The 26,937-nt window shown below is 44.0% G+C and overlaps 1 protein-coding gene across 1 annotated transcript in view; it reads right to left on the bottom strand.

Annotated features, from left to right (window-relative positions):
• CD164 (CD164 molecule) overlaps positions 1-26,937 on the bottom strand; it is a 693,925-nt gene that overhangs the window by 533,787 nt on the left and 133,201 nt on the right. The window contains exon 2 of the mRNA XM_069606541.1: positions 6,775-6,881. Within this exon, the coding sequence (XP_069462642.1) occupies positions 6,775-6,847 (73 nt within the window). The 5' untranslated portion in view covers positions 6,848-6,881. The remainder of the gene's footprint in view (positions 1-6,774; positions 6,882-26,937) is intronic.

The raw sequence follows: 26,937 nt of genomic DNA, 5'->3' as shown, positions 1-26,937 counted from the left end.
TAGCTTACACTAACTGGCGAATTTCAGGGGGGTTTCGGTTTTACTTGGAACCATAACGTCCCTTTTAACAAAGTTTTTTTACTGAATTTCATAGATATTTAGTAGCGCAACTTAACCATAACGCTCCTGTAACAGTTTTTTCACTGAATATAGATGATGTATATTTAATAAATGTTTACTAGGATGCCCTTAGTTTATATACATATAACATAAAACTGTCACACACTCACCCCTCCGTGTTCCCCCCTGCCCGTTCTCGCACCTCCACCCCATCCCGTCCCGTCGTCCCGTCCCGTCCTCTTGCCCGGTTCCGGGACTCACTTGTGCTTTCCCCGAGTCCCCATGTGCCACTGCGCATGGTTCGAAATGCTGCCTACTCGCGGAGACGCCCGTTCCATTGGCGTGTCCCTTGGCGATTGCGAGACCGGCTTCTTCCGCATCACATGACCAGCATCTCCCGTTCACGTGTTTCTAAGTTACGCCCACGTGATGCGGTTGCGACTCATGTGGCCGGAAGGTAATAGGCAGCGCCGGTATTTAAATAGCCGCATCGCAACACTTCGGTGCTTCACAGCCGTTTACTTGGACACCTGTTCGGCGCTACACCTATTCCTTTGGATTACTTGGACATTGACCTCGGATTACTCTATGGACTGCTATCGGATTTCCCCTGGCTTCTGGCTCTTGCTTCATTGGATTCCTTGTTACGATTCATGGACTGCCTTCTGGACATTCTACTTCCTTAATCCTTTGGTACTACGTTCCGCTCAGCTTCCTTTTCCGGATTCTGGCAGCAGGTGGGCCCGGCACACGCAGCTCAGTGACATCTACTTTCCTGCAAAAGGAAACAGCCTTGCTGGGTCCCGGAACCTCCTCTATAGGTGCAGCAGATACTCCACGGCCACTTATTGGTAAAACCGTTCCACTTCCTTGTTGTCTGGTTTGTTATTGCCGTCTTAGGCTTGTTACTTAACCGGTGCTTTCTTTACAGTGGTTCAGGGTTCCCAGAGGTCCACGGTTTCCGGAAGATCATCTCCCACCTGTGGCCTCAAAAGGTTGTACAGAGAGTGATTTAGATTCTCTCTCTGCGGCACTTGTGGACAGAGGACTCTTCTGACTCCACGACAGTCAAGACACAACAAAAACATACTGAACACCCTACCTGCTCTAGTGGGTCTGATATCCGCGGACCATGCACCTGTTCGCGGACGGACTTGGACAATATCAACACTATCCAAAAACTCAGGGGGTATCTTACATAGTTATATCATCCAAAAAAAACACTAAACATGTTCAAACAGTAGCACATAAATAAATTACATTCAATAATAAATATGAAGTGAAACTGTGTATGTAAGACACTAACAGTCCAATTACATAGCATATGCAACATAGTGGAATATACCAAAACACAATAAATATGCCTCCAACAGAATTACCTCACAGAAATTGCACAGCAAAAATCAACAGGAAACCTACGAAGCAGTAACAGCAAAATTCAGCAAGAAACACTACATTTATTTATAGATTTATAAACTTTCTGTATTAGGTACCCTAGAACTAACATCTTTTTTTTATTTTATTTTTTTATTTTTTTAAACACAGAAATGTCCAGTACTTTGGAATGGCTGGAAGAAAATTTCCCTCGGGATGAAATGAGTGAAGACAGCGATACTAATGGTAGACATTACACTTCTCTATATAAGCCAATTAATAACCATTATTTTATGTGTACATATTTTTTTTAACAGACCATACAGACATTAAAAATAATGTACCAAGAGAGACGTTAGTAAATCCTCTGCAGCGAATGGAGCTAAAAACGGATCAGTTCATGAAAAATGTCATTCTTTTAAAAAACTTTGTGGAGGACCATATAAAACAAAAAATTAAATATCACTGTCCCACATGTACCTGTTCCCACTATCCATGTCCTAGCCAACTATCCCCAAACCCTCCCCAGCAAGAAAAACATTACGATAAGAGTTCCATCCCTTCCTCCCCTACCATCCTTCATGTCCAAACCCCTAATTCCCCTGTATTTGTTTGTTTCTGCTTCCCCCTCTCTTTTGTAATTTTTTATACAATAATAAAATATTAAGTGTGTTAGTATATTCCTCTGTCGTATTTCTTTTTTTTTTTTTTTTTTTAAAGGCAGTTATGGTGTCCGCGGACAGCGCGACTTTCCGGGATGTCCTCAATTAACCAAAATGGGAGTGTCCTAAGGACACTATCTGTTTGTATTGTTGGCAATCAAAATGGAGGTGTCCTTAGGACACACAAGATGTCTGCCTGTCCGCAATTAACCAAAATGGGTGTGTCCTAAGGACACTATACCTGTTCGAATTGGCCGTAGTCACAATGGGGGTGTCCGCATAACAGTAAAGACATCTGCATGTTCCTAGCTATGCAAAATAAAGTGTCCTAAGAACATGCCCCCTGTTCGCATTGTCCGTAACCAGAATTAATATGTCTGTGGAACACATAGCCTGTCCGCAAAGTTGTGACGCACATTTGTTTTGTTCGGGGACTGTAACACTGTCCGTATAACACCCACACGCATGCGTAGACCCGACCCCGCGCATTTGGGGTCCTACGGACAGCCGTCCCATTCGCCAAAGTGTCCTCGACTTCATCATGTGACCGCACCCGCGCTAAGCGTAACGAACACTGTCTGGGCCCCCAGACACCAAAAAAGTGTTTTTTTCAGCAATCCAAGGTATTTTTCTGGGAAAGTTCACCCTTGCACATGTCCGACACTATGTCCCTAACGTTCTGCATACTTTTTTGAATTTCTTTAGCCCTTTCTTGGTATTCGAAATGTTCGGAGACAGCGCGGGTGTCCGCAAAGTGCGTCTCAGCACCCCTATAAAAGGGCCACACCCCAGAGCTGCTCCTTATTCTGTTTTTGGGCTTCCAGGACAGACTGCTCCTTGTTGCATTGAATTGCTCTTGCTCTTTAAAACAGCTGTCCTGAAGGCATCCATGGCTGCTGCTGGTGGTAAGGTTGTGTCAGCAGCACCCCCACCCCCTCCACCACCAACACCTCCCCGAGGGCCTGCAGAGGGGAACAGACGTGAGGCTAAAGAGGAGAGTGATGAAGAGGATGAGGTAGTGGAAGTCCCTACTACTAGTTATCACTGTGAATCTTGGGTGTGGAGGTTATTTACCATTGTTGGAGTACCAGAAGCATGTGCACACAAGGTGACCTGCCTGCAATCAGTGCAAGATGGTGCTGAGTCGTGGGAAACCGGGTTTGTACAGCTATGGTACTACCTCAATAAAGCAACACCTAAAATCGTTCCACGGTGGAGCTATCCGTAAGGTTGTACCTTGCGATAAACTTAGTAGGTTGAGTTCCCCTGCAGCATCCTCCGTTTCCGCTCCTGCCACCACAAGAGACACTCCTGTGGGGCAGCGCATCCCTACAGCTGCCTCGCAGGCCATACACGATGCAGATGATACTTACCTTTCGAGGGTCACAGTATTGTGCATGTACTGTGACACCGTACTCTGCAGGGTGAGAACCTTCAAGTGCTTTCGAGACTGGTCAAGGAGCATGAGAAGAACTGCTACCTACCTGAATAAGGCCTACCCTACATATTCCTCTCTCCACCTGCCCTTTCTAATCCCCATGGTTGGTGTCCCTTCCTTACCCTCCTTTCCCTTCCTGTCCTTGTGGGTTGTGTTTTTTTTAAAAAAAGGCTCTTTTCAGAGACGCCTTTCACAGTTCAAAAAGAGAAGGGTCACTGAAATGCGCAGGGCCCCGTGCATTTTTAGAAGTCTGCGGACATATAAAATCTGTGCAGTGCTGCCCGGTCACAACCTTTGCACTTTTATCTGGGAGGAAGTGGTGGCTCTGAAAAGAGCCTTTATGTGGTGTTTGTGTTTCGAAAACTTCAAATGGTCAACACCTATTGCAAAATGGATTGCTGTAATTCCAAAAAAATTTGCAATGCATTTTGTATATTTGGCAGAAAATTCTGATTGTCGGCATAAGTAAGATGTACTCCATCTCTGCGAAAAATGTGTGTACTACGAAAAACAATGTTATCATTGTGAAAAGAGGACATACCAACATCTCTCAAAAAGGCACAGATAGCCTTGTTAACCTTGCTTTCTCCATTTGTGGACCAAATGAAGAGGAACACAGCCCAATATGTGTCTGCGCAATACGGGAAATAATCACTCTGGAGTTTGCATACATGTCCATTACGTTCCCCAAGTCCTTCTTTCATTGCAAATTGCAAAGAGATTCCAGACACATGTCCTAAACTGTTCCCTCCACAATGAATAATGTCTGGATGACACTGTCACCAAAGTAGCACAAAGAGGTCCCAAATCCAGCCACTTCATTCCACGCACTTCATGCCAGTGCACTTCCACATGAGCGAATCCAAGATGTACAGCCACTCCGCAGCAATCTGCATGCACTTTCAACCAATTTATCCACAAATCTCCCAAAATCCAGACAATCTGTTTTCTGAAACACACAGCCATAGCCATCTCCTCTCCGCTCAGGAAAAAGACTTTCCAACAAACTCTCTGCTCACACATCACACCCAGAAAACCCGATTGACCAATCCCTTGCTGTGCTACGTCTCATTTGCATCCCTCTCAACCTCAAAAATCCCATACGTAATACGAGCTGTCTGGGGACAACCGCGGTGTCTGCAGACACATTGAAAAATCTGAGCGTGGAGAATCAAAATTTAAATAGAGTGCCCCATTTCCCCTTTGAGGTTGGCTCTGAAAAGAGCCTTTTTTTGCAGATGCTTCAGAAACACCTTTTATTTTGTATTTGGGGGGAGGGAGAGTTCCCTCATTTTCCTCCAAAAATCACCACATTAGCTTCTCTAAAGCAACCCTTATGTTCCAAAACAGCATGGCATTTCCCATAAAAGATAAAGACATGCCATCTTCTTTAAAGTAATCAACATTACCAGAGTCGATGTTCGCACTGTTGCAAAAGAACATGCCAGCTCTAGTCATAAAAGCAAACATGCCTCGGTTGATTAAGCACCTACCACCATTTTGCTGAGGACCAAAACCAAGTTTTGCAGATCTTCCAACAAAGTAGGGGCACTGACATAACCCAAATGCAAAGCACCACAGTGCAGGACAACCACATGTGAACTGCTAATCCTAGCCATATCTTTGCAAATTTCTACCATTGCCTGCAAATTGAAACCAGGCACAGTGCTCCACACCACCTTCACTCCTTTTACAACAAAATTCTTTCCCACATTCCTACATTTTGCATACTGCTCCAAACCATTCACAAACATATACCCAAGCACCACCACCCTGACTTTCTCCACCTTCGCCATCTTCACGACACACAGCCTCTCTCAATACAAAGTAGAACCTCAACACCCGATGGGCTAATCCTCAAAATGGACTACTATTTCATGCTCGGAAACCCTGGATGTTGCATGTCCTGTCTGCGAACAGCCGCGTTGTCTGCGGAGCGCGTAAGTAACACTGGGGCAGCCCTTCTACCCTTTCCACTTCACTTTCTGCACCATTCCCTCATTGGCTACTGTTAAGCAGTCACACAACCATCATATGCAAGACCTATACATCTAACTCAATCACCACAATTCAGCACTTTAGGTGTAATGTTGATCACTCAGACTACATACAAGTGTGCTGCGACTGCAAAGCCCCAACAGCAACTACTAGTAAACTCTCCAACATTTCTACTTGCAGATTCATGCACATCCACATGCATTAACACAAAGTACATGAACGAATATTTTTTTCACAGTACATCATACATGCCAACATTCCGACCCACCTGGGAGAGCCAGTTCCTCTGAAAAATCGGGAGACAACATTTGTGTCATAAGAATGCATTGGGCAAAGATATATTTTCTGCAGGAAAACGTGAAAAATAACAATATTTTTCACGGAAAAATCGTGAGTCTCCCGCTGAAATCGGGAGGATTGTCGTGTACATCTCTTCTATAAATGCATATAAACAGAGTAACTGCACTTACCCTGTGCAACCTGTAAAACAAGCTTACTTTAATTTCTCCCATCTACTATGATCAAGTGTCACTTGCAAAGTTGTCTGCTCTCCAAATGTTTATTTACCCATAATATTAACTACTATTTTCTTCATTCATTCTATAATTTCTGTAACCACTGCCACATATTTAACCACATTTCAACCAAGATAGCATTTAATGTATTATATGCATAAGATGTACATACAATTTCCTTTCTATACATTCTGCATATTTCACATACATTCTATCATTTCAACTTCCTTTACAAATGACTATATTAGTAATCAGACACAACACACACAGCTATCTAACTAAGTGTAATTTCAGGTTACAAGATGCGAGAAATAACAGTATAATTATGGAAAAAGGCTTTCTAGTGTGTTATAAAATGACACGCAGCCGGGATGAGCACATGCATCTTTATTTATGCACACAGTAGCCAATATCATTTGAAAGGCTCCCAGCTGAAACACCACTGCCTCTACAACTGTTCTTCCAATCTAGACAGCTCTCTCATTCCAGCTGGTTGCCCATTCCATACTAGATTTCACAACAGCATTCAATTATGTACGAGTGCAGTCGTCATATCTATCACATCATCTACAACTATGTACAGTGTTGTAAAGCAAGACATACAACATCTCCCCCCCATACCTTCAATCTGCAACACAACCACCAGGTCCTTCCTTGCAACCCTTACTTTATTTCAGACTCTCCCATCTCCAAGAACCACATAATCACCCAGTACTGTAGTACTCACCTACTGAGTAATAAGCTGCTGACCCCATCAAATCCTTCTGATTTATTTCCCACACCTTCACAAATACATACATTGCATACTTTTCAATACAGTTCCTGCCATTTACCCTGTAAAAATAGCAAACAAAGCACACGATTATTTCTTCTATCTCCTAACATCCAATAACACCACCTTACAAAGACAAGTGTGCTCTGTGTGCTTACTATTGTACTCATTTCTAAAGCACATTCAACTAACATTCTAAATAAAATATACAGAATGCACATAGGCAAAGGAAATTGCATGTACATGCTATGCACAGTTATCAGAAAGCACTTCTACTGCAAAAACAAAGAAATCCATGTCTACATTAACAGTGCAATGTACACACATATTTACTAACCTTTCTTTCACAGTTGCAGTGAAGACCACTCTCCTGAAAAGCAACAGCGTCTGAAGTACGAACGAGAACTCACAAGAAACCTACTCTTTGCATTCAAAAAGTAAGTGCAATACTGCCAAAATGTTCTAACTGTTACTCAAACACTGTAGAATTCTAGTATTCTAGAACAAACAATAGTATTAAGCCTGCAACATTAGATTCAGTATTAGTGCTTTCCCTCAGCAGCTCCATACTTTCGATTGCAATCTGAACACCAGTATAGTAACGCACAAATTCAAGACTAGCCTTACCAACCTGATGTAGCAGCCCATTGCACAATCACACACCTCTACATACATCCTTACCATCATACTCAGACACTCATGCACAAAGCACACATACACTGCACAGAGCGAAATGTCTGAGAATTGTCTTCATTTACAGCCAATTTCCGAGACATTTCCCTGTGCCCACTCACCGAAAAACGTCGCCAACAGATGTCATACCTTCTCGCTTTCCCACAGGTGTCCCGACGAAAATGGTACCTCACATGTGTGGGTGCACCTACCGGGGCGCAAAAGGAAAAGGGTAATCCACTGTTAAACCCAAGCCTTTAGGCACAGCACATTTTGTTCATTTGGGCAACCTACAGATTTGGTCCTAGCGTGTCGAAGCCAGCAAGGAAAACAGAGAACCCCATGCATTTCCCAAAAGAGGAGACCCGTGGGAATGCAAGCGGCCCAGAATTTATTACCCACAACCCCAGACAAAGTGAACATTGTGTTTTTTCCACACCAAATATCACACTTTGTCAGGGATTGTGGCTAATAAAAACTGGGGCAATTTGCGCAAGGCATACCTCTGTATTCCCACGGGTGTCCTCTTTTCAGAAATGCATGGGGTTCCCTGTTCTCTTTGGTGCTTGGACACCATAGGCCCGAATCTGTAGGGTGTGCGTATGAGCAGAATTCCTGAAATGATGCTGTGCCCAAAGACTTGTGGTTACCCGTGTTTTAGGCTTTCCCCTTGGTGTTCAGGTAGATTCACCCACACATGTGAGGTACCGTTTTCATCGGAACACCTGTGGAACGCAGGACAGTAGGCCATGTGTTGTTGGCGGCGTGTTTCGGTGGGTGACCCGAGTGAAATGTGCAGAAAATTGGGGGTTTTTCTCCTAATTTTGGATTTTTGCCAGGGTTTCTGGGTAATACATTCTGGGCCGATTTGCGCAAGTCAGACCTCTGCAGATTCCCACGGATGTCCTCTTTTCGGAAATGCATGGGGTTCCCTGTTTTCCTTGGTGGCTTGGACACCCGAGGCCCATCGCTGTATGGTGTGCCCATCTAGAAAAATCGTGAAATTCCGATGTGGGAAAAGACTTGGGGTTAGGGTGTGTTCGGCTTTCTCCTTGGCGCACCCACACATGAGATGTACCGTTTTCATCTGGACACATGTGGGAACAGGAGAAGGTATGACATTTGTTGCGTTTGTGTGGGTTTCGTAACGTTTTGAGCCATTTGCTGGTGCCCTTTATCACACAACCCATTCATTTCCCAAATGTGCTCTACATTTAGTCGCTGCTTTAGGCACCATACACTTTTGTAACCTGCACAGGTTACCTACCCTTGAAAAGGTCTGCCTGTGCTCTTTCAAAAAATGTATGGCTGCCGTTCCTCACCACATTGGTTTTCCTGATTTACACATGCTAAGTACGTCTGTTCAGGCTGTAAGCTTAAAACTCCTGTGTACCATGGCTCAGTGTTTGGCTTGTGGTATTGCTTGTTTTGTGAAACACTACAAAAAATGTGTTCTTTCCTAACTGCAAGAGTCGGGGGGTGTGGGGGGAATGTAGCGGAGCATTGTTTTTCTCAAAATTCATAGAAGCCATTGCCGTACCAAGCCAACCATGTCCACCACATACCTTTTTTTGGTCATTTTCCCACTTTTCCCCCCAATCTATGGCATTTTCCCCTACCTAGTTGTTGCCCGACCTCCGCAAATCACACCTTCCTAAACTTGGAATTTCACTACTTTTCAGAAATGTATGCCTTTCTGTCCTCCAATTCGGCTTTCCTACCCTTTTCTTCCATTCCGTCCATGCATGTCCAATTGGCAAAAATGGCCAAAATCACCTACCTCTCACAAAATGGTTGATAATCACATCAAAATATTTTTTTTTCATTTCCACTCAACCTGTTCTTGAAAGCCTGGGAATTGGGGAATTCAGCACAGCAAACCATTTGTTCCTAGCTCTTACAAGGAAAAAAACCCACAGGCTTCTTTGTACATCATTTTATTGGCATTTTTTTAAAAGACTAAAATATTTTGCACTTTTTGGTTATTTTCTCTCACCCCCCTACAGCAACCTAGGATTCTTGGGTGGCGTTACGACCGCCTACATGTGGGAAGAAAAGGGGCCAAATGTGTGCGAGATATCTCATGTAACAAAAAAGCTACAAGGCATTGAATGGCCACATACCAAAATCACTAAAAAAGGCCTCGGCACTGGGGGGTGGGGGGACCCATGGCACTTAAAGGGTTAAACAGAAAAAAAACACTAACAAAAGAAAACTAAGTACTAAACTACAAAAAAAAAAAACTTCTCAATAAACAGAGTATCAACAAAGATAACTTCACAAACATATGTGGAGGTGAATGGAGTCACACCACGAGCACAGAACCATATTTCAATGAAGAAGCATACAAACAAAAGCAAATAAGTAAATAAACCCAATTGCAATATATAGCAGTAGACGATGGCATGAAAAACTTAATACCAGTATGGAACAAGAAACCTGCTCACAAAAATATCCCCAGAAAACTCAGTATCATCTGTCCATTGCACTGAACAAATACGTCTAAATCCTGCTTTAGCAATAGCCAACTTAATTAACAATCTTCTACATGGTACAGCCAAACAACTACTCAAAGAAATAGAGTATATCCAGAAAAAATATTTTGGAATTGAAAGCCACTTACAAAATGCAATAGATTTACAACAGACTACCAACAACTGTACAGATGGCAACCTTCTATTACACACATACAAAAAAGAAATGCTAAAGTACAACTGCTGAAGTACCCAACCATTTGTGTGTATGTTGCCGCTGGACTTTTTTATAAAAATAGCACAAAAACTGTAGACATAACGTTCAAAATAGAAGACAATGAAGATTCCGAATGGTTCCAATTAGCTCTCCATCTTATAGCAGAAAACAAATATGAAATTACTGGCCCCCTTAATACTTTGCAGTTACTGCACTGCAAAACTTGACAACCAAACACCTTCACGTGCTATCACAAATAACTTGGATTATTCCCATTACCAAAACCCCTGCAACAACTCAACTTATATGAAAGCATCATAATTCAAACAGTGCACCCATTTCAAGCAATAATACACCTTCAACCAAAAACAGCAAAACTACCTTGGTCTGAATTAGTGAAAGGCATTTGTGGCAAAGTAGTTTATTTGCCATTAGATCTCAAAGAAAATGTACACACTCTGGGAGTGCAACATCCAATAGATCAATCTTTAATTATCTTAGTAAATGGCGTACCTACAAAAGACAAAAAAAACTGGCAACAACTTGTGGATTTACATAAAGTTAGACAAGCCCTGCAATATCTGAAAGAGAACAATTAATACTACAGAGAAATTAATAGTGAAGAAAACCGGAGGGAAACCACTGAAATAAGTCAAGACTCATCAGAAACTGGTCAATTTCAACTTCTAGATCCTGCTACAGAATCCAATATTTTAGACCATTATACAATTCACCCATTAGACTCTAAAGACACCATAGATGATGCACTGGAAACGTACCAAATGCGACAAGCCAAAGGATCTCCAATCAGCATATGGGAAAAAAGTATAGACGCACGTGCCTTCTTCCCTCTACTCTTTCCTACTGGAAAAGGAGGAAGGTACGATGATAGACCCACACAAATAACAGCATCAGAATACTTCTCTTTACAAATGTATTCTGAAGACCCCAGATTCCGACAAAACTTGTAATACATATCCCACCTTCTCTTTGAAAGTGAACTAGCAACTCTATGCTACAGAGTTGCACACGCATTGAAATCAGGTACCCATTTTCAAACTATGTCAGCTACGGAATTACTACAAAAGGTGCAAGAAAAAGATGAGATTTTACAGTCAAGCATTACAAATCTTTTAGCAAACATGCGGGGTACATAAGAATACTGGTTCAGACGTCACGGAGATGTACGCTGTATGATAAGAAACCTTGGCACACCCACTTGGTTTGTGACATTAAGTTGTGCAGAATATGCATGGGAACATATACACAATTTCCTATGCATATCAAACAAAAACAAACAAAAAAAAAAACGCCAGGAGAACGTTGCTCTCATAGATCCTGTGAATGTGTCAAGATATTTCCATCAACGCTTCATTGCTATGCTACACTTCATTTGTAATACAACTGTTCCTCCCCTCGGAGAAGTGCAACACTTGGAGAAAAGAATACCAAGCCAGAGGAGCACCACACATCCACATGATTTTGTGGATTAAAGATGATCCTAAATTTGGTCAGGATAGTGATGCCACTGTTTTGCAGTTCATCCAAAAATATGTCACTTTTGAAATCCCTTCACAAACATATAGTGACCTTCATGCACAAATTTGACAATTTCAAAGACACAAATGTGGGAAATTTTGTCGTCGCAAATATAAAAACAAAAGGGAAATACTACACCAAACACTGCTTTGGTTTCCCTAGACCAGTTTCAACAACAGGTCAAGTAAACAACTTCATGTCTTCAGTTAGACATAGTGTCAAAGGTAAATCACCTAAGAACACATATTACATAAAAAGAACAGAAGAATCAAAATACATCAATGATTACAATGCAATCATTGCCTACTTATGGAATGCAAACATAGACGTGCCGTACATTGCAGACAATTCCACTGCAGTTGCATGATATGTCACAGCCTACTTAAGCAAAGCAGAGAAAACAGAGCTTCAGGATCTCTGGGATGACACATCATCTGACAAAACACTATCACAGAAAATGTACAGTTTAGGCATAAAAATGCTCTCTCATAGAGAATGTGGCTGCATTGAAGCTGCAGACAGTTTAACCGGTACTGCCTTGTATGGAAAATCTGACAATATAGTATGGCTAAGTCTTGGTCCTGCTAAACCTAGAAAAAGAGTTCTCAAATCATATGAGGACATAGAAACAATAGCCAAAAATGATCCCAACAGCCAAGACATTTTGAAAAACAATTGACTAGAGACATACTATCCAAACAGGAGTACTACTTTGGAAAGCATGTGGCTCTACCACGTAGCCCAAAACTTCACATACAAAATTATCATTAAACCAGATGAAAAGAAAGGTAGATAGAGTAGCAAATTGTGAAGGCAGCTTAGTGAAACTTACCAAACGCAGCTTAATTAATCATATCAAATTGTCATTAAAAACTCCTCAACATAAAGAATTGTATTACATGTCCCCGCTACAACTTTTTAAACCATGGAGAAATGAAGAAGAGTTACTGGATATGTACGACTCCTATGAAGACGCTTTCAAAGCAAATGAAAGCACTATAACAGACGTAACCTTACACAGTACCAAACAATGTTACACAATGAACCGCAACAAGAACAACTCCAGGCCCAACTAGATGTGGACACTCCTGTCACCTTCTGCATCAGGAAGCCAAGAACCACTGGACAGCCACTAATAGCAAATGAGGCAGAATTAGCCATGACAGAAGTAGAAAACACAATATGTCAGTATGAGCAATCTACAGAAGACTGCTGTACTGAAAGCACAACTAAACACTGAGCAGAGCAGCATTTTCCAAGAAGTAACATAACAAATTGAACATAGTGTGCAACATTAAAATAAAAACTGTACCTGCCAAGATTACAAACCTATACTGCTATACGTGAGTGGTAAAGCTGGTTCAGGCAAAACAATCTTAATCAAAATCATCAGCAAGTTCCTCCAACAATTAACAAACAACAAACTGTCAACTGTTGTAACTGCCCCCACAGGTTTATCTGCCTACAACATAGGCGGTATCACTTTACACCGATTATTACTCCTTCCAGTAGAACACCAAAACAAATTAGACTATTACATGGTCTCCAACCTAATGTTGGCTTTAATTCACCTCAGACTGCAAGAGGTCCTCAAAACAGACTACGAAGAGCTCTTTGGAGGAAAACACATTGTTTTTGGAGATCTTCTTCAATTAACACCAGTGAAAGCTTTAACACCTTATTGCACAAACTGTGCCATAAAACTCTTGGCAGCATAGGAAATGGCAACATTTCCAATACAGAGAATTAACTGAAAATATGCGGCAGTCTGCAGACCCGACATACGCCAACATGTTAAAAGGTTTTAGAGTTGGTGTACTATCTCAAGAAGCACAAACTATTAAAAACCATGCACATCCATGCACTCTATGGCCATAACGCAAGTGCTACTGATGTCATGGAACAATTAGCACACAAAAGTGTCAATTGTATGTCCTTGATGCCAACATTTGCAAACTGTTTCATAAAATTTTGAACAATGTTAAAAAAAAGAAATGGAACCAATAGTTCAAATTGGCCCCACAGACAAACATGGTATGACAGTACCCATGCGTCAAGTCACAACAAGGATAAACACCTTGGAAAACTATCTCCAACACAGCTGGTTTGGAGAAAATATTAAAAGTATCTTTAAACTTTAGAGTAATGCTTAAACGTAACCTTGACATAGACCAAGGACTAGTTAATGGAGCACTTGGTACAGTTGTTGGCTTTCAAATAACCCACGTGACAACAATATTCAATTTGTCAATATTCTCTTTGACAAACTATCCGAAGTTAAAAAGGATAGGACGCTCAACTGCCCGCTTCCTTCTTTTCAAAGACATGTATGTCCCCACTGAACCAAACCTCACAAAACTTTGGAAGAAAATACAGAGTGGGCCATATACTTAACCATAACTACATGATATATATATATATATATAAAACAAAAAAAGAAGAAAAAGAAAGCGGAATATCACTTCCTGGACGGCACTCTTCCTCGATCATAAAAATCATCCAGACACGTCAAAAAAAGGATCTCCATCAAACGTCCTTTATTTGTAAAGCATGGTGGACAAGATGCACAGGAGAGAACAAAAACAACTACGCGTTTCACCCGAAAAGGGCTTCGTCTGGTTGTAAACATAAATGACAGGCTTCCCTTTTGAACACTCGTGCATTTGAGAAAGAAGTCCTTCTTTACTTTCCCTTATTGTTTTCCTCTCAGGCCCAGTGCATGTTTCTCTGAGTGACATCTTGGAATGGTAAAGGGTATATACATATATATCCTACATCCAATGTGTTATTTCTAAAGATGCTACAAAAGTAGCCACTCAGATATTCATGGGCTAATATATTGTCCCCAAATCTATAAAGTGCATAGTGCAGTAAGACAATGTGTGTTTCCACACATTTCAAAACGTACATACTGTCATAGGTTATGTATTACCCAGTTCTCCAAAATATAACCGAACATTCTTTTGACAGTAAGTCATTTCCATTTAGATTTCCACAGCATAAAATTCTAAATGCCATTACCAAAAGTGCAAAGTGCATTATAGCTGCCAATGTCTCCAATAATCATAATGACCGATTTTTCATCCCCTCTACTGTTACTTCAATGCAGGATAAAGTGCAATATGCATGAAGTGCAATATGCATGATAGCAGCAAATGTTCTATATCATATAGATGACCAATGGTACAAATAAAGTGCTAGGTGCCACATAACAATCTTGCCAAAGCTTACACTGATTATAAAAATAGTATTTCTATTTAGATAAATGCTTAGTGCATTCAGTATATAACTTCACCAAGATGTTTATGGGTACATTATGCTTAATCACGGCAAATCTTCTGTGTCATATACATGGCAAGAGTTACAAATAAGGTGCTTAGTGCAACATTACAATTTAAACAAGGTTTTCACCGATACAAATAAAGTGCTAGGTGCCCCATGGCAATCTTGCCACAGTTAAACTGAAAAAATGATGTTCCTATTTAGGTAAAGTACTTAGTGCATTCAGTATATAACTTTGCTAGGATGTTTATGCATATATTATGCTTAATCAGAGCAGATGTTCTGTGTCATATACATGACAAAGGTTACAAATAAAGTGCTTGATGCAACATAACGATTCTGACAAGGTTTTCACTAATTCTAAAAAAGTCTTCTCATCAGAATAGAATGCTTAATATATTCAGTATATAACTTGACTATGATGTTAATGTTCTCAGTGTGAATGGGCACTCCATAATAGGAGGAAAGGGAGAGGCGCCTAGGGGACAGGGGAGAGAGGAAACAGTGAAAATGATGCATTTACCAAGTGTCTAAAAAAGAGAGCCTATAACGGATTGAAAAAAATACAACCGTATTTCAACAAATATATATGTGATAATTTTAAAAAGCCTCCTACATGTTAAAAAATATGTAAGGACTGTTATATGGGATACATTACTCACCGTAATCGTATTTCTGATGCTTGTATCTGCTTAGATTCACATGCTGTGCATAGGCCGACATCTAGTGGAAGCTGCGGAGTATTACAGTTTGTTTTTCGAAAGTCGAAAATGGGGCGTCGACACAGGCGTGCCAGTAATACTATCCCTAGTGTGACGTCCACAGTACCCAAGATCCCTCACGCGTGTAGGATCCTCAGATTGTATTTTTTCTGACATGAGGAAGCATGAGGAGTAGCGTGAGTACAGATAATCCAAGCAGATAGACAGAAAGGTAAGACTACAAGCAATCATGCGCCTTCTCTCGGAGGGGAGGAAGGGTGGGTCGCATGTGAATCTAAGCAGATACAAGCATCAGAAATACGATTACGGTGAGTAATGTATCCCTTCTGAGGCTTGTGGAATCTGCTTAGATCACATGCTGTGCATAGATTAGCGAGCAGTACCAGAAGAAGGAGGTGGGATGCGAGAAGGGTCATGAGCAAACAGGTGTCTTAGAACCGCTTGTCCCACTTGTGTATCTGTCTTGGAATGAGTGTCAATGCAGTAATGCTGAGTAAAAGTGTGAATAGAGCTCCAAGTAGCCGCTTTGCAAATGGTGTCGAGGGGAACATTTGCAATGAAAGCCAGAGTGGCACCAATGCCTCTAGTAGAGTGGGCCCTTGGCGTAAAAGGCAGAGTCTTTTCAGAAAGAGAGTAACACAGCTTTATACAGTTGATAATCCACTTCGAGATGGCGCCCTTAGAGACGCAATCCCCCTCTCTGCCTGTAGCTACGGAGACAAACAGTTGATCTGTTTTCCTTAGCGGTCTGGTTTTATTTACATAGTATAGGACCGCCCTACGCACATCTAGGGTGTGTAGTTTCACCTCAGCCGAGCTTTGCGGGTTTTGGAAGAAAGCCGGAAGCTCGATGGACTGGTTTACATGGAACTTGGATATGAATTTAGGTGAGAACCTAGGGTGTGTGCGTAAAACCAGTTTGTCCTTGTGGATAGTAAAGAAAGGATCCTGCACTGACAGAGCCTGAATTTCACTGACCCTTCTTATGGAGGTAATGGCTACTAAGAAGGCTGTTTTATAAGTCAGGTGTTTGAGACTACTTTTATGCATGGGTTCGAATGGGGGTCCCATGAGCTTAGCTAGCACCACGTTGAGGTCCCATCCTGGCGGTGGGTTCGAAATAGGAGGGTGAAGTCTCTTTACTCCTTCCATGAAGGCTTTAACCACTGGTACTTTCCACCACGAGACCTTGTTATGGGATGTGGTGTAAGCCGAGAGGGCTGCCAGGTGTACTTTCAGCGAGTTAAAAACCAACCCTGCATCCAGCAGGTGGAGCATGTATGTTACAACGTTGGAAGGAGTGCAATCAACCGGGTTGATTTGTTTATTCTGGCACCAGATAACGAATCTTTTCCACTTATCAAAGTAACAGTGCCTTGTATTTGGTTTCCTGGACTCCTTTAGAATGTCCATACACCTCTGTGGTAATTTGAGATGTCCAAACTCTATGACTTCAGGAGCCATGCTGCTAGGTTCATAGAGTTGGGTTTCTGATGCACTGTTTGACCCTGTTGCTGGGACAGTAGGTTGTACCAGGCTGGGAGTCTGATGGGTTCGCACACCGCCATCCTGCGTAGGTGTGGAAACCATGGTTGTCTCGCCCACATGGGAGCAACTAGGATGAGCGTCATCGATTCCTTGTTCATCTTGTACACCACCTTCCTGATGAGAGGAGTTGGTGGGAAAGCGTACGCAAACATCCCTGACCAGTTCATCCACAGGGCATTCCCTTGGGAGTCTGGCTGGGGGAACCTGGATGCAAATCCTGGGCATTGTTTGTTTTCGCTTGTGGCGAATAGGTCTATAGTGGGGAAACCCCACTGAGAGAAGAGATCTTCTACGACCTCTCTGTGAAGGACCCATTCGTGTTTCTCTGGGAGGGAGTCTCTGCTTAGAGTATCCGCTAGGGAATTGAGCTCCCCTGGAACATGTTGCGATGACAGGAAGATGTTCCGTCTGAGTGCCCATATCCATATTTTCTGGGCAAGCTTGGACAGATTTGGCGAGCGAGTCCCTCCTTGCTTGTTCAGGTAAAACATGGCTGTAGTGCTGTCCGTCCGGATTTGCACTGACAGGTTTAGTAGGTGGGGCTCGAACGCCCGAAGCGCTCCGAATACTGCCAGAAGCTCTAGCAGGTTGATGTGGTTCTTGGCCACTGAGTGAGACCAGAGACCCTGAGCTGTGTGGTGGAGATGGTGAGCTCCCCACCCCGTCAGACATGCATCTGTAGTGACTACTGCCTGTACTTCGGGATCGTAAAAGGGTTTCCCCTGTGCGAGATTTTCTCTTGTCCACCAGTGAAGGCTTTGTACCAGTGTTGGCAAAACGACCACTAGATCGTCCCACTGACCACTTGCCTGAGACCACTGTTTCGCCAACCATTCCTGCATGGGACACATGCGCAGGCGCGCGTGGGGGACCAGGTAAATGCATGACGCCATCATGCCCAGTAAACGCATTGCTTTGCGTACCGTTATTTGTTGACCGGACTGATAATGCGGAATTTGCAGTAGTATATTCCGAATTCTTTCTTCTCAAGGAAAGGTCAACCCTTCCTGGGTATCCAGGATTGCTCCTAGGAATTGTTTTGAGGTGCTTGGCACCAGGCTTGACTTCTTCTCGTTGATTGAGAAGCCTAACTCGTGGGCACCAGGCTTGACTTCTTCTCGTTGATTGAGAAGCCTAACTCGTGGAGGAGGTTGATAGTCCTTTGAATGTTTGTCCTGCAAATTCCTGGGGTTTCCCCCGTTATGAGCCAGTCGTCCAGATAAGGGTACACTGGGATTGCCTCCCTGCATAGGTGTGCAGCCGCCACCGCCAGTACCTTGGTGAATACCCTTGGTGCTGAAGCTATCCCGAAGGGCAGTAGTTGAATTGGTAGTGGCGACTGTCCACCTTGAAGCGCAAGTACTTTCTGTGCGCTGGGAACATGGAAATATGAAAATAAGCATCTTTCATATCCAAGGTTGCCATGTAATCCCCCTTTTTTAGGAGGGGGGATTACCTCTTGTAGCGTGGTCATATGAAATTTTTGGGGCTTGACATACCTGTTGGCAGGCCGTAAGTCCAATACTGGGCGCATTGTCAAGTCTTTCTTTGGCACAAGGAAGTAAGTTGAATAAATACCCTTGTTTACCTGGTGTCCCGGGACGAGTTCTATCGCGTCCTTTTGTAGAAGAATGGCGATCTCCTCGAGGAGAATCTTCTGATGTTCTAAGGAGTGTACTCTTTGTCGTGGAGGATGGTTCCGGGGACGCTGCAGTAGCTCTATACAATATCCTGTGGATACTGTTGACAGCACCCATCTGTCTGATGTGATCCCTTTCCAAGCCTGGGTGAAGTTTGAAATGCGTTCCCCTACTGGGGTTGCATGAGAAGGGACCCTGAACAGAGCGTCACTGCTTTGGTGGAGGCGTGCCGCCTCCCTTGCTGGGGCTGCCTCTGCCTTTACCACAACTTCTCCTATTACCTCTGTCGTAACCCTTGGTAGACTGTTGGTTGTTGTTCCACTGTGTACCCTGCCCCTGGGAATAGTTAGATCCTCTCTGGGAATTTTGGCCGCGTGGGCGACGAAAATTGCTATTCCCTCTCTGGTTAGGGGGCTTATTGGTTAACTGGCCAAGGGATTTAAGTGTCTCGTATTCGTCCTTGGCATTTTTCAGTGCGTCTTCGACCGCCTTACCAAACAACAGATCGGTTTCCACCGGTTTGTCTAACAATGATGCCTGTGTTTCTGCCTTAAAACCAGACTGCCGTAACCACGCATGTCTCTTGATAACAGTACCTTCTGCTATCAATCTGTCCGCGGCGTCGAAGGTTGCTTTCAAAATGCAACCAGACACGGCTCTACCCTCTGCGGAAATCCGAGCTAATTGGCCCTTTAACGGTTCCGGAGCAGAGGCTATGAGAGCCGCAACAGGGTGGTGGAGTTAGCAATCCTTGCTTGATAGGCGGACGTTGAGGCTACCTTCCTGCCAAAACCATATAGTTTTTTGCTCTCCTTGTCGGGAGGAGCTTCTGACGAAGACAAGGGTGTCCCAGCCCTCTTACGAGTGTTGGTGACAACTAGGGAGTCTGTCTTCAGATGTCCTCTTATATAGAGAGGGTCAGACTGTGCCGCCCTGAAAAGTTTTTCAACCCTGGGATTGACTGCTCTGGTGATGTTTGGGTTCACCAGGGACGGATCTATTCTCTGCTGAATGGATTTAAGGATGGGGATGGTCTGGGCAACAGGCCTCCTTTCTCCCACTAACTCTTCTACGAAGTCCCTTTCCTCCTGTACACCGTGGGTGTCAATGTGGAAATGTTCTGCTGCGCGAGCGAGAACCTCATTTAGGAGGGGTTGGTTATCGACCGGGGAGTCGGTAACCGGGGCTTCGTTCTCTACCGGGGAATCTACTCTGTATGTTTCCGGGTCATCCTCTCCTTCTTCCTGGTCCTCATCATCCCCATAGTAGCCCTTCCCGGTTTGCTCTTCTATCATACCAAATTCTTGGTTTTCACAAAAGGAAGCCTCTCCTCGATACCGTGAGTATGGAGTTGCGTAAGGTTGTACCTCGAAGGGTTCAGACCTCATCGGGGTTTCAAACCGTGCCTTCTTACTCGGGGTGATAGGATCAGTAGAGCCTGAGGGTGTGGCCCCTTGTGGATCATACGAGAGGAAATGTTCTGGATTTTTATCATAAAAATCAGCCAAAGAAGACATTCTTGACATGACCCTATCTATGTCTTTACTGGACCATTTTTTGGAACTGGGAATGACTCTCTCAGCAAGTCTATGGTATTTATCTTGAGTAGCTTTGCTGGTTGTGGACCTATCAGCAGACCTGGGCTTGTCTGTCTGTTTAGGGGCGGTGGAGTGTTTCACAGGTGTGGAAGAATGTACAGGTAGTTTCTTCTGCTGTTTTCCCCCCTCCCCGTGCGTAGAAAAATGTTTTCCCTGTCCCTTAGTGGCTCCGGAGTTTTTCGACGCCTGGCGTCGAGGATCGGGAGAGGTGTCCCTGTCCTTCGAGCGTGGGGCCTCGCTGGCTTTAATTGCGGGCTCCGACTCCTGGAGCGCGGCCTGGGGGTGGAAGTCGTCATCGTCTTCCGACGATCGAACTTCTGTTAGCCTAGGGAGCGAGGCACTCTTGGCAAGAGTGGATGATTGCCTGGAGTCATGCGGCGATCTAGATCGAGAGCACCCAGAGGACACCGAATCGGACCGTTCTGTCTGTGCCTCTTTCCGAGAACTCAACGTCGTCGAGTCTCAGTTGGACTTAGTGTGTTTAGTGTGTGTAGTATGTGAAGCGCTTGTGTCGCCGGGGGTATTCCCCATAGCCGCCCTACCGGACGACCTTCCGAGGTCGGGGACCTGCGCTCAGCTGTCTTTCGACGCCGTAATGCCCTCGCCGTCCGAAAGTACGGCGTCGCTGCCATCGCTGAAGGCACCCTCCGCTGCCATGGCCGCCTGCCTGGCGTGGTGGGCCCAACACTTCGTCGAACGGTCCTTAAGTGTCTTAGGTTTGTTTGTGGTCCCTCGGCAAGCAGAGATTGCACGTGGCGTGCCGGTCGACCCAAGGGTATTTGCGATTGCACTTGGGGCAGAATTGAAAAGGGGTACCCTCCATACGCACCTTGAGGCAGCGGGCTGTTAAGTGTAGGAAATGTATAAGGTGTACCTATCTACCAAGAGTGTAGAGTATGTACCACCCCCCACTCTCCCTACTTGCAGGGCCGAGGCCAGCGGCCTACTAGGCCCGGGCCGAGGCCAGCGGCCTACCAGGCCCGGGCTGAGGCCAGCGGCCTTCCGAGGCCCAAATCCGTCGTGCAGCAGCCGACGGTGGATTTCTTCTCCAGCCGGCGTCCAGTGTCGAAGTTAGACGTTGGGGTGGAGAAGGATGTGACTAGATTATTATTTTATATTTTAGCAAAAGTATGGCTAAGGCCAGGGGACTCTGCAAAATGCTTCCGACCAGTATGGCGGAAAAAAACAATCTGAGGATCCTAGACGCGTGAGGGAACTTGGGTAAAGTGGACGTCACACTAGGTATAGTATTACTGGCACGCCCTGTGTGGACGCCCATTTTCGAGTTTCGAAAAACAAACTGTAATACTCCGCAGCTTCCACTAGATGTCGGCCTATGCACAGCATGTGATCTAAGCAGATTCCACATGCCTCAGAAGTATATATATATATAGAATACAAAAATGTGTTTGTGGCAGGATTTATGGCAAAGCGTTGTTCCTTCTACAATTAAACAACGTTTCAACAATCTCCACCAAATTTAGCATAGTAACCGGTTAGGAACCTGCGGACATTACTAGCTACATGACAACACCCCACCCCTTCCCCTGGATTTCCTCACCTTCACACATGAGACAGTTGCCTGAAATTGGCGGAGACGGTTCCCTGAAATTGGCGAAACATCAATGTGGTCGTAGAAGGACTGGTCCCGACACGAGGAACAAAACTAGAGGTCCTGGCCCTAGGATGCACGGTTCGCAAGATATTTGCACTGCAAATAACTGCACCACGCCAGGGTGAGGCGACAGGTGGGGAGATCGCACAGAAGGTCCCAGTATGCAGCAACACACCAATTCTTGCCTCTGCCCAAATCTGCTCTGGGGTATGTCAGCCAGCCACAAAAGCCCATCCTCAGTGCAGTTTACTTCAGAGTGGAAAGAACATCAAGCGATAAGCCAATCGGAAAAGCAACCTACAGGACCGGCGTTATCATGTCTGTCTACAGAACCCATTCGGAGAACTAGTACTTCTGCTAGTAAAAACGAAAACAATATGCCATTATATGTGCATGGAGTGTTTGCTGCTGAATTGCAAAATGATGAAGAAAGAACCTGGGCTCCAATCCCAACTTCACATAATTTGAGATCATGTGAAAATTATTAACATTCATTGAGCTTTTCTAAAAGACCACATTTATTTTGTTTGCTTCATCAGTATTTCTATTCATTTTAGAATGCACTCAAGAACACTGTATTGTATTGTATTGTATTGTTTATTTGATAATGCGCACACAAACCCAGGGGTAGCCGGGCGCAGCAGGTACAAGGTTACTTAAACTTGGGTTACATACAGAGTATAGGCGAGAAACAACATAACAGTACCGTAAGACAGATCAATACTTGCCGTGTGGCAGAAGTAAAAGAAAACTAGCATATTGTAGTTTTGAGGGAGTGTGCAGGTCTGAGAACAGAAGTCATTATGGACAACGGTATCATGGGTGCCTCAGGGGTTAGTTGTCATTTGTCCAGAGCCAGTTTTTTACCTTGCGTCTAAAATTGGAGTAGGGTAAATTGGCTCTTAGTGCAGTGGGTAATGCGTTCCAGGCCTGGGCAGCTTTGACAGGGAAACTTGCTCCGCCCGCTTTGGAGCGTCTGAATCTAGGGGTTTCGAGCAGGTAGTGGTTAGTAGCCCTGGTATGGTGCCTAGATGATTTTCTAGTTAGTCTGGCTGAGATGTAGGGGGGAGCAGTGTTGTTGAGCACTTTATGGGTAAGCGATAGTGTCTTGAGCAGGACTCTGTCGCTGATTTTGAGCCAGTGGTGGTCTTTCCTAACGTTTGAGATATGTGCTTTGCGGGGTATGTCAAGGGCAGCTCTAAGAGCGTTGTTTTGAAGGATTTGCATTTTATTTATGATGGATTTGTTAGCCCCTGCATAGAGGGCATTGCAATAGTCTAGTTTGGACATGACTAACGCATTGGCAAGCATGATGCAGTTGGTTTTAGAGAGGTAGGGTCCGCAGGTCCTGATTAGTTTGCAGGTGTACGCTGTAGAGGATGCCAGGGTGTTGACTTGTTTTTTAAGGGATAGAGTGGAATCGAGGTAGAAGCCCAAGGTTTTTACCTCGGTAGCCACCTTAATTGTATTGCCATCTATGTTAAAGTTACGATAGTTGGGGCTCAGTTTTTTTAGGTTGGAGTCGGAACCCAGTATTAGTATCTCAGTTTTGTCGTCATTTAGGCAGAGGCCGTGGGAGGCCATCCATGCCTGAATGAGGAGGTAGATTTTGTTTACTAGAGCTGTATCTTCGACAAAGTTGCCTGATAGAGGTATGAGAATCTGCGTATCGTCTGCATAATTCGTGTAGGTTACCCCTAGTTTGTCAAGTTTGTCGAAGAGAGGCTTAGTGAAGATATTGTACATAGTCGGTGAGACACATGAGCCTTGTGGGACACCACAAGTGATTTGGATTGGGTCCGCTGCTGCTACAGGGGAGAACACTGTCATTGAACGGTTGGCTAGGAAGGATTGTACCCATGCTATAGCTTCACTTGAGAAGTGAGCGGCAGACGCTAGATGGTTGCATAATACTGCGTGATCCACCAGGTCAAAGGCCGCTGACAGGTCAAGGAGGAGGAGCATAGCTGTATTACCTTTGTCCTTCAGCTCGTCAATTTGTGTCTTAAGGTCAATGAAGGCTGTTTCAGTGCCGTGCAGTGGTCTGAAGCCAGATTGCCGTGTACCTAATAGTTGGTGCGTCTCCAAGTGGTTTTGGATTTGGAGGTAGGCTACTCTTTCAATGATTTTAAGGAGGAATGGGACCGTAGTAATAGGCCTGTAGTTAGTGGGGATAGCTGGGTCAAGTGTCTGTTTTTTGAGGAGGGGGAGAACCCAGGATCCTTTAAGGTTGGTGGGTACAGTGCTCGTGTTAAAGGAGGTATTGATAAGTTTCGAGATGAAGGGTGCTAGATCTCTAGCTGCATCCTTAATGATTTGCGCAGGGCAACTGTCACCTTGGCAATTTGACGGTTTAAGGGACAGAATGACCTTTTCCGTTTCCAGTATAGAGATGTTGGTGAACCTGAAGGGTTTATCATTGTTTTGGGGGGGTGTGCTGGGTGACTCCTTCAATGGGGTGGTGTGGGTACCGTAAGGGTGCAAGGAGGCTTTTTTCTCAGCAATTTTAGATTGAAGGGTTATGATTTTATTTGCAAGAGCATTTTGGATGCTAGTACACCAGGATTTATCCTTGGGGACATTGTCTGTGGGGGCAATAGGGTTTTCCAATTCACGAAGAATAGTGAAGAGCTCTTTGGAGTTGGAATTGGCTTTACTGATTCTATGATTGAATGAGTCTTTTCGTTTGAATGATTTCCTTTTTGTATTTTTTGGCAAAGTTAGCAAGTGTGGTTCTATTGTCGGCAGAGGGAGTATGCCTCCAGATAGCTTGGAGTTTGCGTTTTTGGATACGCATTTCTTTGAGATGGGGGGTAAACCAAGAGTTGAGGTGAGTTTCCCGTTTACTTTTGTGGAGTTTGGTAGGGGCAATCAAGTTTAGCGCTTTGGTCATGGCGTTGTTAAATGATTCGACTAACTCACTGGGGTTGGAATCATTTGGACTAGCTATGAGAGTTGGTAGGAGGAGTGGGAGTAGTTTTTCAGCTGTGATTTCTTTTTTACTTCTTGTTGGCATGGGGGGTGCTATTTTATTCTTATTGGGTTTGGGAGGTTCGATGTTGGCTGTGAAGCAAATAAGATGATGGTCAGTCCATATTTGAGGTAGGATACTGGAGATGGTGATGTTGCAGTTGTGGTTGGCTATCCAGTCTAGCGTGCGGCCTTTTATATGTGTAGGAGCTAAGACATTTTGGGTAATTTCGTGATTGGCTAGAATAGTTTGGATTGCTTGTGCTTGTTTGTCTTCAGCGTCATTGAAGCCTAAGTTAAAGTCGCCTAGTAGAAGGAGCTGAGTGGAGTCTTTGATGCTGTCGGTGAGGAGGCTAGATAAGTCTTCCTCAAAATTACCTAGTGGGCCTGGTGGTCTGTACACAAGAAGTATAGTTAGTGTACTGTTATTTGAGATAGGTATTTTAGCTGAGAGAAGTTCGCATGATGTGAGAGCTGGGTGTGGGGTGAGTCTGGCAGCTGGGTGTGTTTTGGTTATGATGGCTAGGCCACCTCCTCTAGTGTTGGGACGGTCGACTCTAAGGATATTGAAGTTATCTGGTATGGCAGTTGAGAGGGCAGGGCCAGCTGCATCATGGAGCCAGGTTTCAGTGACAGCAAGGATATCTAAATTGTCCGAAGACAGTATATCTGCTATTTCGGTGTTATGTGCTATAATGGACCTAGCATTAATGAGTGCTCCTGATAGTGTTGGATTTATCTTGTTATCTTTGGCAGTTCTGGGATTGGGGTGGTTGTGTCTCCTCTGTTTGTAGTATGGGTAATCAAGTGGTTGAGGACGATTTATCGTCGCAAGGTCTGGGAGGTTAGGATTGATGGTAGTGGGGGTGCGCGTGGATACTGGTGGGTTGGTTCTCTTATTTTTGATGTCATAAAGTCGTGGGAGCCTAGCTCTAAGTCGCAAGTTTCTCTCATGCAAGTTGCAGGGTGTAGAGTTGGTGAGGGCCATTATGATGGTGATGGTTAGGAGAGTCCAGGCTATGGTCCCACGTGGGTGTGAGACGCAGGTAGTAGTGTGCATATTGTGGTAGCGATGAGGTAATGCTTGTATTTGGTGAGTTTGGAGGGGATAGGGGTGCAAATGTACTATCAGTCTAGGTTGGTAGATCCTGTTAGTATCTGTAAGGCGGATATGCTACAGCAAGGGTTCAGGCTTGGGAAGTTCTAATCGTGGCTAAAAATGCCAATATAGTGGGGCATGGCACTTAGAAATTGACAAAGGCATAAGGCACACACAGTTTAGAGTGGTCTGAAAGCGACCATAAGGCACAACACAATTTAAAAGTGGTCTGAAAGCGACCATAAGGCACAACACAATTTGAGAGTGGTCTAAAAGCGACCATAAGGCACAGTTAAAAAGTGGTCTGAAAGCGACCATAAGGCACAGTTAAAAAGTGGTCTGAAAGCGACCATAAGGCATAAGTTCTCATGCGACCATAAGGCATAAGGCATAAGTTCTGACATGCATTACTCATAAAAGTGAAATATTTATTATTAAGAGCATTTAGAAATGCTCAAATGTGGCCCCCATCAGCAAGATAGTCTGAGAAGGATTCATGTAAATGCATTCAACATCTCACACATGAGCATTTGCAACATTCTAGTATGCCTGGGGTACATGTCCATACCACCAATAAAAGGCAAATGTACAGTCTCACTATCATAAATGACCTAGCGGTTAGGATGTCTCCCTTCAAGAGGAAAAGCTGAGCAGGAAAAAAGTTCAGGCCATTCCAATAGGGAAAGGCTGTTTTATTGATGTACTGCATTTACCATTGCATACCAGTACCTTGTCAACTTGG

This window comes from Ambystoma mexicanum, chromosome 4p (assembly GCF_040938575.1).
Source record: "Ambystoma mexicanum isolate Mex_15411 chromosome 4p, UKY_AmexF1_1, whole genome shotgun sequence".
Lineage (NCBI taxonomy): Eukaryota > Metazoa > Chordata > Amphibia > Caudata > Ambystomatidae > Ambystoma > Ambystoma mexicanum.
Note: the sequence above shows the minus strand (reverse complement) of the source record. Positions and strands in the feature narration are given on the sequence as shown.